Source organism: Heterodontus francisci, chromosome 17 (assembly GCF_036365525.1).
Source record: "Heterodontus francisci isolate sHetFra1 chromosome 17, sHetFra1.hap1, whole genome shotgun sequence".
In the NCBI taxonomy this organism is placed as follows: Eukaryota; Metazoa; Chordata; class Chondrichthyes; order Heterodontiformes; family Heterodontidae; genus Heterodontus; species Heterodontus francisci.
Window position 1 is genome coordinate 35267930 of NC_090387.1, and position 14634 is coordinate 35282563.

The window sequence follows — 14634 nt, forward strand, 5'->3', positions numbered from 1 at the left end:
TTAACAGGAGTGAATGGGAATTATTTGCACTTGGAACTCTTTGCAACAAAAGCAAATGGGAGGTAATTTTACATGTTGGAATTCTATATAATGAGAATTAATGCATGACATGGTCTGATGAAAGCTATGAATGAGCTTATTTATTTCTAATTTAACGACAAAACCATTAAACATGTATTAAACATCTACATACAATCAACTATGTTTCAGAATGACACAGGGAAGACATTTGCTTAAAGGGGATTATTTGTTTTTTATATAGCCTTTTAAAAATTTAATGCAAGTGTTGCCTTCCTTTTTCATTATTTCCCCTATTTCTTTTTCTTATTTTATTTTGCCACCTAAAGCAAATTAGATGCTTAAATATTATGAAATCTAACAACAGGACTGAATAGATGATGTAAATAAAAACACTGAAGAAATGGACTCTATTTAAGAAACGAAAGTTCATTTATTTTGGTTGTTACTGTTAATCTCAGTCAAATGACTGGAATGAGCTTTATTACAACAAACCTTTGCTTGATTTATTTTCAGGTGCTTTTGATATCGGCTTTGGTGCTGCATTGTCTAAAAGGATTGCTTACTGCCCCAAGTTACTTCAGTTTATTCTTGGACACTGAAGATGGAAGAATCAAAGTATTAACAAAGCCTTGATTGGAGGATCCTAGAAAGAACAGAGACTGAGTCCATTGAAATACTCTCTATTACCTTTTATACCTTCAAGCAGCTTTATAGCTGTTGCCCTGGTGCAAACACCCAATACAAATCCTTAGTGCTGGTTCCCTAGTGTTAGTGTCTTGCTGAAGAGCTCATCTAGTCTCTTGTTAAGGTCCTCCCAGAAACGTTTCCTTGCTGCTGGTTTCTCAGACAGCTCTTGGTGCAGAGATGACTGAGCTCACAGGCAGGGTGTCTCCAGGCCCACTGGGTGTTGTTACAGCTCCCTGTGTATCCAAGGTGGAACTACGTGTTTCCTGCAAAGCTTTGCTGGACAGAGATACTCTCAATAAATCTGACCCATCTGTGATACTTATGATGCAGTCTCAGGGACATTGGGTGGAGGTAGGTGGCAGTCAATAGATATTACCTGACTAAAAAGGCAATATCGGTGTGCTTATACATGAGTGTATATTTGAAAAGTCAGTATAACTGATTCAAATAAGGTGAATTATGAGGTCTGTTTCTTTTAAAACATCTGGACCAAGATAGATAAGCACAGATATCTGATATAACATTCCTAGTTAAGACAGCAGGTAGACTTTACTCATTCATTGGCTATGAAACACATCAGTACGTCCTTAAGATGCAAAAGGCACTTATATAACTACAAGCTTTTTATTTTCTTCTTTCAATGTCTATGTGATTGAGTACCATGAGGTATGTGAGACTGGAGCTGGTTGACTCAACATAAATATGGGAAATACTTTGTCCAAATTTGTTGTCTTCCCTCTGCTATTATATGATTCTACAGGAAAATATAAAAGGATATGGGAAAAGGTCAGAAAAATGCGATTAGAGTAGACAGCTCCATTGAACTAGAATCTGCACAGGCAAGATGAAATGAGTAGCCTCCTTATGAGCTGTAATTTCAAATATTCTATGATTTTTATATCTGGCATTTCCCTGCAACACACTCACTATGGTGAGATTTAATGTATAGGGAATTGTGCATAACTGTAATTAATTCTTAATTATATAGTGGGATTGTAGACACTTTCTACTATATATCAAGTTTGTAACAACTATCTCAGGTAGTTGCTTTGATTTTGAAAAATTACTGCACTGTACCATATTTCACCAGGTTATTTGTCTTAATAGAACGACTTAAGAAAAAATGACCCCAACTATTGTGTGTCAGATCAGCTGGAACAACACAAGTCAACTCCTGATTAGAGAAATTCCTGCTACAAATAAACTACTTTCATCTACCAACATAATCTTCTTATCAAGGCTCCTCAGTGAAGTTACAGCTGTCTGACATTTAATTCAAGCTGATACAAATTAACTGCACTTAGCTGACACAAGGCAGCAGAATCATTCGAGTGTGTCCCCTGAGTGCCATTAAGAACTACATAGTTAATCTGTGTATATGTTGATTGTTTCCAACTTATTTTTACTAAATGATCTCTTGTCGCGTATTATTGCTGGTTACCTGAGTAGATGTCTTAGTTGATGGCTTAGTTAAAAAGAAAAATGTGGCTCCCAATCAATGTATTCACAGGTTAACTATGGTTCTTAACTGTGCCTAGCAGATCCATTAACTAAGAACATGTCAGCAGTGAATAAAAAGAAAATGTTGCTTTAGGAGTAGTGCAAAAAGATAGTTAAAAAGCCATCTCTTTAAAGCTAAGGCATTACAACATTGACTAAACTTCAAAAATATTTGATTGGCTGTGGAACACTTCAGGATATCGTGAGGTGTGAAAGGCATTATATTAGTAGAATTTCCTTCTCATTTCTTTGTATGATATATAAGGGGTTAAATATTTCACATTGAAAATATTTACCAGACAACATTCACCTTTATGAGCTAGGTTTTCATTTTTTTGTTGAAAACCGAACTGGTTGTTAACAGGAATTGCCTTCAGATATGAAAGAAGAGCGGAGAAATCTGACTAAAAACACTTTAGGGGCTCAGGCCATTCAGCCCCTCAAACTTGTCCCACCATTCAATTATATCTTGGCTTGTCTGTATCTTAACTTCATTTGCCCACTTTGGTTCCATATCCTTTAATACTCTTACCTAATAAAAATCTTTCAATCTCAATTTTTCCATTTTAAATTGACCTAGCCTCAACAGCATTTTGGGAGAGAGTTCCAGATTTCCATTACCCTTTGTGTGAAGAAATGCTTCCTGACATCACCTCTGAATGATCTAGCTCTAATTTTAATGTTATGCCCTCTTGTTCTGTACTTCCTCACCAAAAATAAATAATTTCTCCATATCTATACTACCAAATCCTTTAATCATAGCCACCTTAATTAAATCACTCCTTAATCTTCTGTACTTATGAGAATACTGTCCAAGTCAATGCAATCCATCATTTAACATTTTCAGCTCTGGTGTAATTCTAGTGATTCTGCAAGGCCAATATATCCTTCCTGAGGCATAGTGCCCAGAACTGAATGCAGTACTCCAGATGCAGTCTAACCAGAACTTTATACAAAGGTGGCATAACTTCCACCCCTTTGTATTTCACCCTTCTTGAGACAAACTTTAACATTCCATTAGACTTGGAAATTATTTCTTGTACCTGTCCACTAGCTTTTAGTGATTTCTGTACAAGGATCTCTAAACCTCTCTGCTCATCCACAGTTCCTGGCTTCTCATCATTTGGAAAGTATTCTGATTTATCTTTCTTAGATCCAAAGTGGATGACCTCACACTCATGTTCTTAAAAGATGAAAGAGCCCTAAGTAGAAAGCATCATTATTGTTCCATTCTCCAACCCTGATCATGTTCCAAAAGCCAGCCAATGTGAGTGCACTTGCAAAAGACACTTCAGCTAGTTCAGATCACAAGGGATCTAATAAGTTACACCTCCCTCTGGGTTTTTCTATTGTATAATTAGATACTGGGAAATACAGGAACACTCCTGAATGTAACATATTTGAATGACCAGGACCATTGAATCGGAGTGAATATCTCAGGTAGACCTAACTATGCCTACCAGAGGTAATAGGCAGAAGTCTTTGACAGGGAGGCACTTTGTAAGGGTATGTGGGGATGGCGATGGGGGTGGGGTGGGGGCGAACAGGCAGGCGCAAAGTGACTTTATTTGGATTGGAAACTTTTATTCCTTGAAAATACTGGGCCATAGACTGGCCCAGACTGGCTGCTGTCTATCCAGTCCCATGTCCTCTCCCTCCTATGCATCTGCCTCATTTGTTTCTCCAGGTTTTCACCAATCATCTGAAGTTATAGCAGTCAATTGGGAGAACCACTGCGGAAATTGCAGAAATAGCATTAGTCATTAGCTGTAATATATAGAGGACTTTCACCCTCTTATGTGCCTGCAGGCAACTTTGTGTAGGTGGGGAAAATATGTTCACCGGTTAAGTCTGTATGTGTGAAAGGTGTGAGAATATTGGGACTGAGTAACAGACTCTGAGCTCTGGATTTACTGTATATAACTTCTCATTATTGTAGGGCACATTTTGGCACAAATTGATTTCTTTAAGTGCATTGCTAATGGTTGTGGGTTAGACCAATTCAGATATTTAACAGAGATGCCATGTAGTGGCATTCCCAACCAGCTAAAGCTTCACACTCTTTCACTTAGTAATAAAAACTGAAAATCTGAAATCATGTAACCCCCACCTCTCCCATATATCATACAGAAGTGAGGGCTCTTTCCCAGAAATGCGGTACATAATTTTCTGTTCTGGCTCTTTTCGAAATAATCTAGATTTCTTCATGTACGTTAGTGTAATTACAGAGAGGGGATAGGCCGAGTTTTTTGTGTGGGAATCAAAAATAACAAATGTAAGGGCCCTGATATTTATGGGGAGGTGAGGAGGGAGCGGGAGAGCACGCTTGTGGGGTGGATGTGGGAGAGACCGGGAAATTCCTGGAATGTGGAGGTCCACTTCATATCATACTTTAAATTCTGCTTCCCGCTTGGCAGCTGGCCAAATTGAGAAACTGGCCAGCTGCTGGGTGGGAAAGCAGTGGTAGAAAGTTGCAGTTGGAGACCATTGATGGTCCCTCACAATCGGAAAGGATTAGGGCTTGTTGGGGGAGCTCAGCAAGGCAATCTGGAGGGAGACCAAGATCTGGGCATGGTTGGGGGGGATGGTCTATGCAGGGCAATTGTTGGGGAGATGAAGATCAGGGCATGGTGAGCAGGTCAGAGGATGACAAAGATCAGGGCATGGTTGGAGGGATGCTGATGCAGGGCAATCAGGAGGGAGGAAGGGAGACAAAAATAGTGTTTTGATGGTTGGGGGAGATCATGGCAGTGGGAAGAGGCTGCGATCAACAGATGGATTGCTTGAGGGGCTGGTGGGAGCACTCTTCCTCCTGGTCCACAAGCAGTGCTACGAAAAGCACTTACCTGCTTGATCTGGCTGCTGCCTTCTTTCCCTGGGAAACATGCCTGGTCAGCATCAAATTTAATTCAAACTATCAACCACATAGTGGGTCCTGATTTAAATAGTACAATGAAGTGTCCCAACTCTCAGAGCAGGATACAGACACAACATGCAACCTGCCATTGTGAAAATGGTGTCAGGTATATATGTGGTGGGTTGGGGTCACTCTGTGATTTTCTTATTTTTAACCCCCAAAACCACCCCCTGGATCCTCTCCTGCCTGTTGTGGTGGGTGGAGGTGGGGGAGTTACCATCAACCCCAAGGTGTCTGATATTTTGCTCAACATTTTTATTTTTGTCCCATTTTTCAAATAATGTAATTGAAATGAAGTATTTTATCTATCAGTGCCGTGATCATTGGCATATGGCTAACATTTCTTGTAAGCCGTGAGCGCACAACTTTTCATCAGGGGATTAAGCAACCAAATAGAGTTAATTATTGGCAGAAATAGTTGGTAGCTTTAGGACTGAAACCTCTTGTGTTCAGTTTCAAATCTGTAGCAAACCTACATTATTGTGAAATCAATTAATGGTGAATAATATAATACTACAGTATGGAATAATGTATTTCCAGTATTATTGTGTGAAATTGTATTGTGTAGAATAGTATAGTTCTAAATACTACAGTATACTTGGGATATACTAGTATATTGTGGGATAATATACTGTGGAATAACATATGGGCAAATTCAACACTCCCAGGTTTGAGCTGTACTCAAACAGAATGTGAGTAGGAGAATCTCCAGCCTGTCCTTCCTTTAAGTGCAGCTCAATATTGGAGCAGGAATGCTGACTTTACCTGATAATCCCTAATTGTTTATATTGTATCACTATAGGCCAACAGGTGGCTCTGCTACTTGAAACCTTGTAACAGCAGTAGTTCCCAACCAAGCAAGCACGGCATGCTACATCACGCTTGACTTTTGTGTCTCTATCTGTTCAAATCATTAGTCATAAATTCTCCAACTAATAATTTCTCCCACATATTCCAGCCAATTTCTTCATCTCTTTAAAAGCAAATGCAAAACCTTGAATCTTTGGAACTAGCCAGCCATGCTTGAGCAATGAAGATGTGGGAATGAACAGTTATTCTACAATTTTGAGTGATCCCCTTTAGGGGTCAGGGAGAAGTTGTACAGAATTTTCTTTTGCGATATCGAGTAAACCAGGTGTAATGGAACATAAATTAAACATGGTCTGTGGAAAGAGCACCTGGATGATCATGTTCTTTTTTGTGCTTTATATTCTAACAGTGATATTAAGTAGGCACTACAGTCAGAACTCAGTGCAACTAAGTGCAACAGAAGAAACCCAAATTTTAAGCTATGTCTTCATCAAAACCACTGTTAAAGCTGGTGCAATCAGCTATAAAATGAACTCTACTTTCAAGTGAGTTGTAATCAAGTAAGTTGCCTTGGGAGAAAAAGCTGGTAACTATGTGCAGTAGCTCTTAGCCACATACGTGAAGCACAACCGTGCAGCAAAGGACCAGAATATGTAGCGTACAGTTTTCATAATGTACTATACCCAAGTTCATTATATTTCTGATGGATCTTGTTGCCAAGTGATGACTTGGAGAAGCTATAAATGCAAGGCTCATTTTTCAAGTGTTTAACTCTGACACTATCATATGAAACAATTAAAAAAAAATTAAAGCAATGAGCTGAAGGAAACACTGACGCAATCCATGGCATTGCTTGGCAGAGCATAAAGCAAAATACCCGATGAAAATGTGGATCATGAATTGAAACTTGAATGGAATTGTAGGGCAGAAAAGGTATCAAATAAACCTTCAAAAATAGCACAAATTTATCACAGAATCTTAGAAGCACCGAAGGAGCCATGCAGCCTGTTGTGTTCGTGTCGACTGTCTGTAAGAGCAACTCAGCTAGTACCACTCCCCTGCCTTTTCCTCGTAGCTCTGCAAATTTTTTTCTCTGCAGGTGACTATCCAATTCTCTTTTGAAAGGCACAATTGAATCTGCCCCCTTCACACTCTCAAGCAGTGTATTTCAGATCCTAACCACACACTGTGTGAAAGAGTTTTTCCTCCTCTGGTTCTTTTGAATTCATCTTAAATCAGTGACCTCTGGTTCTTGACACCTCTGCCAATGGGAATAATTTCTCCCTAACTACTCTGTCCGGACCCCTCATGATTTTGAATACTTCTATCAAATCTCCTCTGAACCTTCTCTTCTCGAGGGAGAACAGCCCCAACTTCTCCAATTTATCCATGTAACTGAAGTTCCTCATCCCTGGAACCATTTTCGTAAATCTTTTCTGCACCCTCTTGAATGCCTTCACATATTCCTAAAGTGTGGTGCCCAGAATTGGACGTAATACTCCAGTTGAGGTTGAACCTGTGTTTTACAAAGTTCATTGTAGCTTTGTTGTTTTTGTACTTTATTCCTCTATTTATAGATCCCATATGCTTCATTTAACCACTTTCTCAACCTGCCCTGCAACCTTTAACGATTTGTGCACATACAACTTCAGGTCTCTCTGCTTCTGGATCCCCCTTTAGAATTGTATCCTTTATTTTATGTTGCCTCTCCTCGTTCTTCCTACCAAAATGTATCACTTCACATTTCTCTGCATTAAATCTCATTTACTATTCTACTAGCCTATGTCCTCTTGGAGTCCATCACTATCCTCCTCACAGCTCAGAATACTTCCAAGTTTGTGTCATCTGCAAATTTTAAAATTGTGCCCTGCATACCCAAGTCTAGATCATTAATATAGATCAAGAAAAGCACTGGGCCTTATACTGACCCCTGGGGTACCCCACTATATACCTTCCTCCAGTCTGGAAAACAACTTTTTACCACTACTGTTTCCTGTCACTCAGCCAATTTAGCATCCATGCAGTTACGACCTAGGCAGGAGGAGTGCACTGTTCATTCTAGTCCCACTTCTGCACAGGTCACAACATATATTTAAATTTTCCCACTTACCGATACGGTCAATCATGTACTCTATTTTTCCCCAGAATAAAACACACTAACCAGGCTTCTTTAATAAACAACAAAATTATCAGTTTATTATAAAACTAGTCTTAACCAGTAATGAAGTAAAGCATAAAGACACAGATAGAAATATTAAAGTTCCCTTTTTACCTTAGCTCCTCACATTCACGTACACATACACCGGTTAACCAGAAAAATAAAGGGAATTTTGTTTTTAGAGCTCTATTTCAGACAAAAAACACACTTGGGCTGAAATCTTGCTCATTCTTAAAGAAACAGCAGATGAGATATGTTGTGTTCCAAAACTGGCATACAGTCTGGCCTCCGAGTACACGTAGACGGGTCACTGGGATCTTTTAGAACAGTTCTTTACAGATAGTGTTGAGAATTAATTTAGCAGGCTTTTCTTCAAAGACAGGAGACGAGATGAGTTGACACAGTGGACTTCTCAGGGTCTTTGAGAGGTACTGGAAAGCTGAGCTGGGTTGTGATCTTCTTTCCTTCCTTGGGAATTCTCTCCTTGGAAGTTCTCTTTCCCTTTTTATACAGTTCAACCTCAACTCAAAACAATTCAAAAGCAAAACTGACAATAGGAGGTCAACCTTTTGACCTCCATCAATTGTGACCTGTCACTTCTTTGTAAACAACTTCTCCAGGTGTCCAAAGTTCTTTGTTGATAATTGAGCTGAAAGTCAGGTGGTTTCCCAAAAAGGCTTGCTGTTGCTGGAAGTCAGGTGGTTTCCCAGAAAGGCTTGTTTTCCTCACAAGACCTCTCAGTGCCTCTTTTAAAAAAACATTTCCAGGGACTGTTTTTCAAAGTCAAGTGGCCTTTATATGACCCCCTTTGAAAACCCCAAAGTTTAACATCTTTCAGTCTTTCAAAAACAAATCCTCAAAAAATATATTTAACAAAACACAGGCATTTTCGTATCCTTGCTGCCGCTATCCCTTTTATTCCATGGGCTTTAACTTTGCTGAAAAGCCTGTTATGTGGCACTTTATCAAATGCTTTTTTTGGCAACTGCACAGATGTATTATAAAAAGGCCATTTGTACTCAGGACATTTTAAATAAAAGCTATTCCCGAACTGCGGCATTACCTCCTTTAAAAAGAAACCGTGTATAGCCCAGCTAACCCAAGTCATTCCAAGATATTTTGGCACAATGGTACTAGGTTCTAAGCCCCATTAAATCCTCACTCTGTCGGTGACAGATTTTGCCCTGTGGCAAATTTCCTGAATGCAAAAATGTTTACACAGCAGCTGTTACATTACAACAAAGCCAAATCAATAGAAGCTGCTCATGTAAAGATTAAATAAAATGAAGTGAGGGGAGTCTGTAATCTGGGTCCTGTCATTTTACTGATTGCTTTACCTTGTGGTTTCACACGCTGAACAAGCTGCAGATTGTGGCATGAGACAGATATAGTGTGGAGCTAAGAGGGCCTGATGTGGTGTGATCAGTTTTGACTATCCTACTTCAAAACCAACAGAAGTATGTGGATGTCACTGACTGATGGATCATGAACTATTATGCTACAGACAACCAGGAAGCTAACAGCCAACAATAGCAGATGTAGAAGATCAGGGTATCATTTTAGCATAAGTATTTTAATGAATAAAGTCTTCCTTTATATTTGACAAAAATGCTCTTAGAAATGTTTAGATTGTTGAATTGCCCTTATTCATTACAGTGCTAAGCAGGAATATAAATGAAATAAGAAGTAGAACATAGGAAGCAGACTTGGAACATCAAGACTCCCTGTTTGAATGGCGGTAGATAAGGAGGAATGTGTGTAAAGAACTTGAACTTTCCAGACTGAAATACATTCAACTCAATACCTCAGTTACTTTTATATCGCTGCATGGCTTCTGGCTTCTATCATATGCATTTTCTGCAGCTGGCTGATGCATCAGGATTTTTTTTTTAAACAAATTGTGAGGAAGATCTGTTTCTTGTTGAGTTTTCTTGGATGCTGCTGGTCTTATTGGAGGTACCAAACCTGCAGCTGGAGCAGCAGTAGAGCCTTTCAGTGGTACCGTCATCATGGGCTCAGGCACAACCATCTCCATCAACACTTATAACATCATGATGCCACTACCTTGCACTACCTTGATGGTCAAAATGTAATTCAAGCCTATGCATGCAGGGAATGTTAGGCCCTAACTCCCTAATTCTGTAACCTCCTCCAGTCCTGCAAGCCTTTGGGATATCTGTGCTCCTCCAATTCTGGCCTCTTGCACATGCCCGACTTTAATCACTCCACCATTGGCCACTGTACTTGGGCTGCCAAGGCCTTAAGCTCCTCCCCAAACCCCTCTGCCTCTCTTCCTCTCTTTCCTCCATTGATATTCCTTAAAACCTACCCCTTTGACGAAGCTTTTAACCATTTATCCTAATATCGCTTTATGTGGCTTAGTGTCAAATTTTGTTTGATAGCACACCGTGGAGCACCTTGGGATGTTTTCTACATCAAAGGTGCTGTAGAAATGCACGTTGTTGTTGGTTTACAGGAAAAGTTAATATGGGAGAAGGGCTCAGTTAGTTTCGCCTTCTGAGACTAGGCTTTAATGTAAAAGCAGCTAACCATTACCTTACAGGGCATTGCCTCTCATGACAGGCAGTCATTGGAGGCATCCCTGTAATGTAACTGACCCGGTGCCAGTGCTATCTGAAGATCTGAAACTGTCCTCAGGACTAGTTTGTGTTAGTTGTTATATTATTCAATCTGGTGAATAGCTCTGTTTGTGTCAGGGAAGAGACAGTTTTGTCCTACAAGGATAAATTGTTCTGGTTGGAGAAGGGACAGTGCAGCTTCAAGTGCACACTTGGATATATTATGAGCCAGCATGCTAGGACGGAGTTAGTTTTCTCTGAATGGAAAAATCCATTGCTGCAGGTATAGCTATTGTTGCACAGACCATTTGGACAAATGAATTATTTAATATTTGACAGATACTCTGATAGAAGCATAGAAAAATTTGTGGCACAGATGTAGGCCATTTGGCCCATCATATCTGTGCCAGCTGCAATAGAGCTATACAGCCTCATTCTACTTTCCAGCTCTTGGCATTTGGCCAAGATGAGGTTACGACACCTCAAGTGCATATCCAAGTGCATTTTAAATGTGATGAGGGTTTCTGCTTCTACCAACCGTTTAGGCAGTGAGTTCCGGATCCCACCACCTTCAGGATGAAAAGATTATTCCTTAACTCCCCTCTAATCCTTGTACCATTTACTTTAAATTTTGGGTTATTGAACCCTCTGCTAACAGAAATAGATCATTCCTATCCACTCTATCTAGGCCCCTGTTAATTTTATACACCAGTTAAATCTCCCCTCCGCTTCCTCTGTTCCAAAAAAAAACTAACCCAGCCTATCCAATCTTTCCTCATAACTAAAATTCACTATTCCTGGCAACATGCTTGTCAATCTCCTCTGTGCCCTCTCAAATGTAATTATATCTTTCCTGCAATATGGTGACCAGAACTAATTTATACAGTTCTGGCATAACTTCCCTGATCTTATACTGTATGCCTTGGTCAATAAACAACAACAACTTATAATTATATAGCACCTTTAGCATAATAAAATGTCCTAAGGTGCTTCACAGGAGCATTATAAAACCAAGTATGACATTGAGCCACATAGGGAGATATTAGGTCCAATGACCAAAAGCTTGGTCAAAGAGGTAGGTTTTAAGTAGTGTCTCAAATGAGGAAAGCGAGGTGGAGAAGCAAAGAGGTGTAGGGAGGAAATTCCAGAGCTTGGGGCCTTGGCAACTGAAGGCACAGCCACCAATGGCGGAGCGATTGAAATCAGTGATGCACAAGAGGCCAGAATTAGAGCAGTGCCGATATCTTGGAAGGTTGTGGGGCTGGAGGAGATACAGAGATAGGGAGGGATGAGGCCATGGAGGGATTTGAGAAAAAGGATGAGAATTTTAAAATCAAGATGTTGCTTGACCAGGAGTCAATGTAGGTAAGTGAGCACAGGGGTGATAGGGGAACGGAATTTGGTGAGAGTTAAGACACGGGCGGCAGAAGTTTGAATGACCTCAAGTTTACAGAGAGTAGAATGTGGGAATAAAGGAAAGTATCTTGTGTGCCGCCTTGACCACCTTCAGGGATCTGTGGACAGGAGCTCTGTTCCTCTACACTTCTCAGAATCCTATCATGTATTATGTATTTCCTTGCCTTGTTTGTTCTCCCCAAGTCATTACCTCACACTTTGCCAGGTTGAACTCCATTTACCACTTTTCATATAATCTGAAAACATCTTATTCATGGCCCCAACATTTAAGTCTCAATCATTGATATATACCACAAACAACAAGGGACCCAGTACTGAGTCCTGTGGAACCCCACTGGAAACAGACTTTCAGTCACAAAAACACCCACTGGCCATTACCCTTTGCTTGTGCCACTGAGCCAATTTTAGATCCAACTTGCCACTTTCCCTTGGATTCCGTGAACATTTAATTTTCTAACCAGTCTACTATTTGGGACCTTGTTAAAACCCTTGCTAAAATCCATGTATACCACATCAAATGCAATACCCTCATTGATCCTCCTTTTTACTTCCTCAAAAAATTCATTCAAGTCAGTAAAATACAACTGTCCTTTAACAAATCCACGCTGACTATCCTTGATTAATCCATGCTTTCCAAATGATGATGTATACTGTCTCTCAGAATTGTTCCACTAATTTGCCCACCACCAAGGTTAGGTTGACTGGCTTGTAGTTACTTGCTATATCCCTTTTCCACTTCTTAAACAGTGGTACAATGTTAGCAGTCCTCTACACCTCTGGCACCACACCTACAGCCAGAGATGATTGGAAAATGTTGGTGAGAGATTTAATTGTTTCTTCCCTTGCTTCTCTTGGCAGCCAGGGATGCAATTCATCCGGATTTAGTGATTTATTCATTTTCAAGGATGCTAAACACTTTAATATTCCCTCCTTCACTATGTTCATCCCATCCAATATTTCACACTCCTCATCCTTAACTACAATGTCTGCTGTATCGCTCTCTTTTGTGAAATCAGATGCAAAGTATTAATTAAGAACCTTGTCCATGCCTTGCATCTCCACACACAAGTTACCCTTGGTCTCTAATCAGCCCTACTCTTTCTTTAGTTATCCTCTTGCTCTCTATGTATTTATAATACATTTTTGGTTAGCCTTGATTTTACTTGCCAATATTTTTTCATGCCCTCTCTTCGCTTTACTAATTTCCTTTGTAATTTCATCCCTGTACTTTCTGTACATATCTAGGCTTTCTGCAGTATTGAGCTTTTGGCATCTGGCATAAGCTTTCTTTATTTTTTGCCTTATCCTACTTAATATTGTTATGACCAGGTGAGAAAGGTGTCTAGGGGTCCCTCTCAGCCTTCAACTGGTCTTACTGTAACAGGGTTTAATTTTAAACACTGTGTTTTGAGTTCCCCCTTGGTGAATCCTTGTTCACTGCTTTCCAAAGAAAACAGCACAAACAGGCTTTCTTAGGTTTAAAGAAGAAAAGTGAAATTTTGTTAAAACTTAAACTTAAACTCTAATTTGGTTAACGCCTACGGATACACGCTGCACCCCACGCTAGCATGCATACGTGATATGCACATGCAAATAGGGACAGAAAAGAGCAGAAGAAAAAATAAAGTGGAAAGGTTTGAGGCAATATCTGAAGAGTTGTTACGGTTCTTCGAGCACCTTGCTTGTAGGTAATTGCTTTTTGTTGGGGATCCAGTATTCTTCTTAAACCTTGTTCACTGTAGGAGACTTTTCTCTCTTGGGGTTCATGTGTCTTCAATGCATTCCAAAGCTGGTGAGAAAGAGATGGGAGCAGAAAGGAGAGGCTCTTTTCAATTCAGGAGCTAAGAGCTTTCTGTCTTCAAACAGTTTCTCAAATTTAAAACTCTCAGTTCAAACTCTGCAACTGCCAGTTAGTCATGTGACTAAACTGGTCTGACCACATCTGTTCTGTATTGAGAGCAGTCCTTTGTTCCAAATAGTTAGTGCCTGTTACTATGCAAAAAATGTCCTTCTGGCCAGGGGCCTGGAAATTCCTTGTATCAGGCCTTCTCCTCTTCCTCGCAACAATTTGAAGTTTAATGTCCTTGTGGCAAAATTAATGTGCCTCATTCTTGGCAGGTGGGGGCCTGCATGACAATATGCTCTTTGACATATGAGGGAGGGAAGGTACGTTGGGGTGGATGGTGTTATTGCACATTTGAGAGTCCCACCCTTTTTATTTGTTCTGAACTCTCTTTAGCTTCCACTGTTCTGACACTGATTTACCTTCAAGTAGCTGTTTCCAGTCCATTTTTGCCAAATCACATCTCAATTTAGTAAAATTGACCTTCACCAATTTAAAACTTTTACTTTTGGTCTATCTTTATTCTTTTCAACAATTACTCTAAATCTAACTCATAAGGGAAAATCATGTTTGGCTAACTTGCTAGTTTTTTGAAGACGTAATAGAAAAGGTTGATGATGGCAATGCTGTTGATGTGGACTTTCAAAAGGCATTTCAAAAGTGCCACACAACAGACCTGTGAGCAAAGTTATAGCTCATGGAA

General features: G+C 39.8%; 1 protein-coding gene across 1 annotated transcript in view; it reads left to right on the plus strand.

Moving 5' to 3' along the window:
- The first annotated feature begins 885 nt into the window (after positions 1-885).
- Positions 886-14634, plus strand: part of cpne7 (copine VII) — a 183743-nt gene continuing 169994 nt past the window's right edge. Inside the window, exon 1 of the mRNA XM_068049886.1 lies at positions 886-1059. Within this exon, the coding sequence (XP_067905987.1) occupies positions 886-1059 (174 nt within the window). The remainder of the gene's footprint in view (positions 1060-14634) is intronic.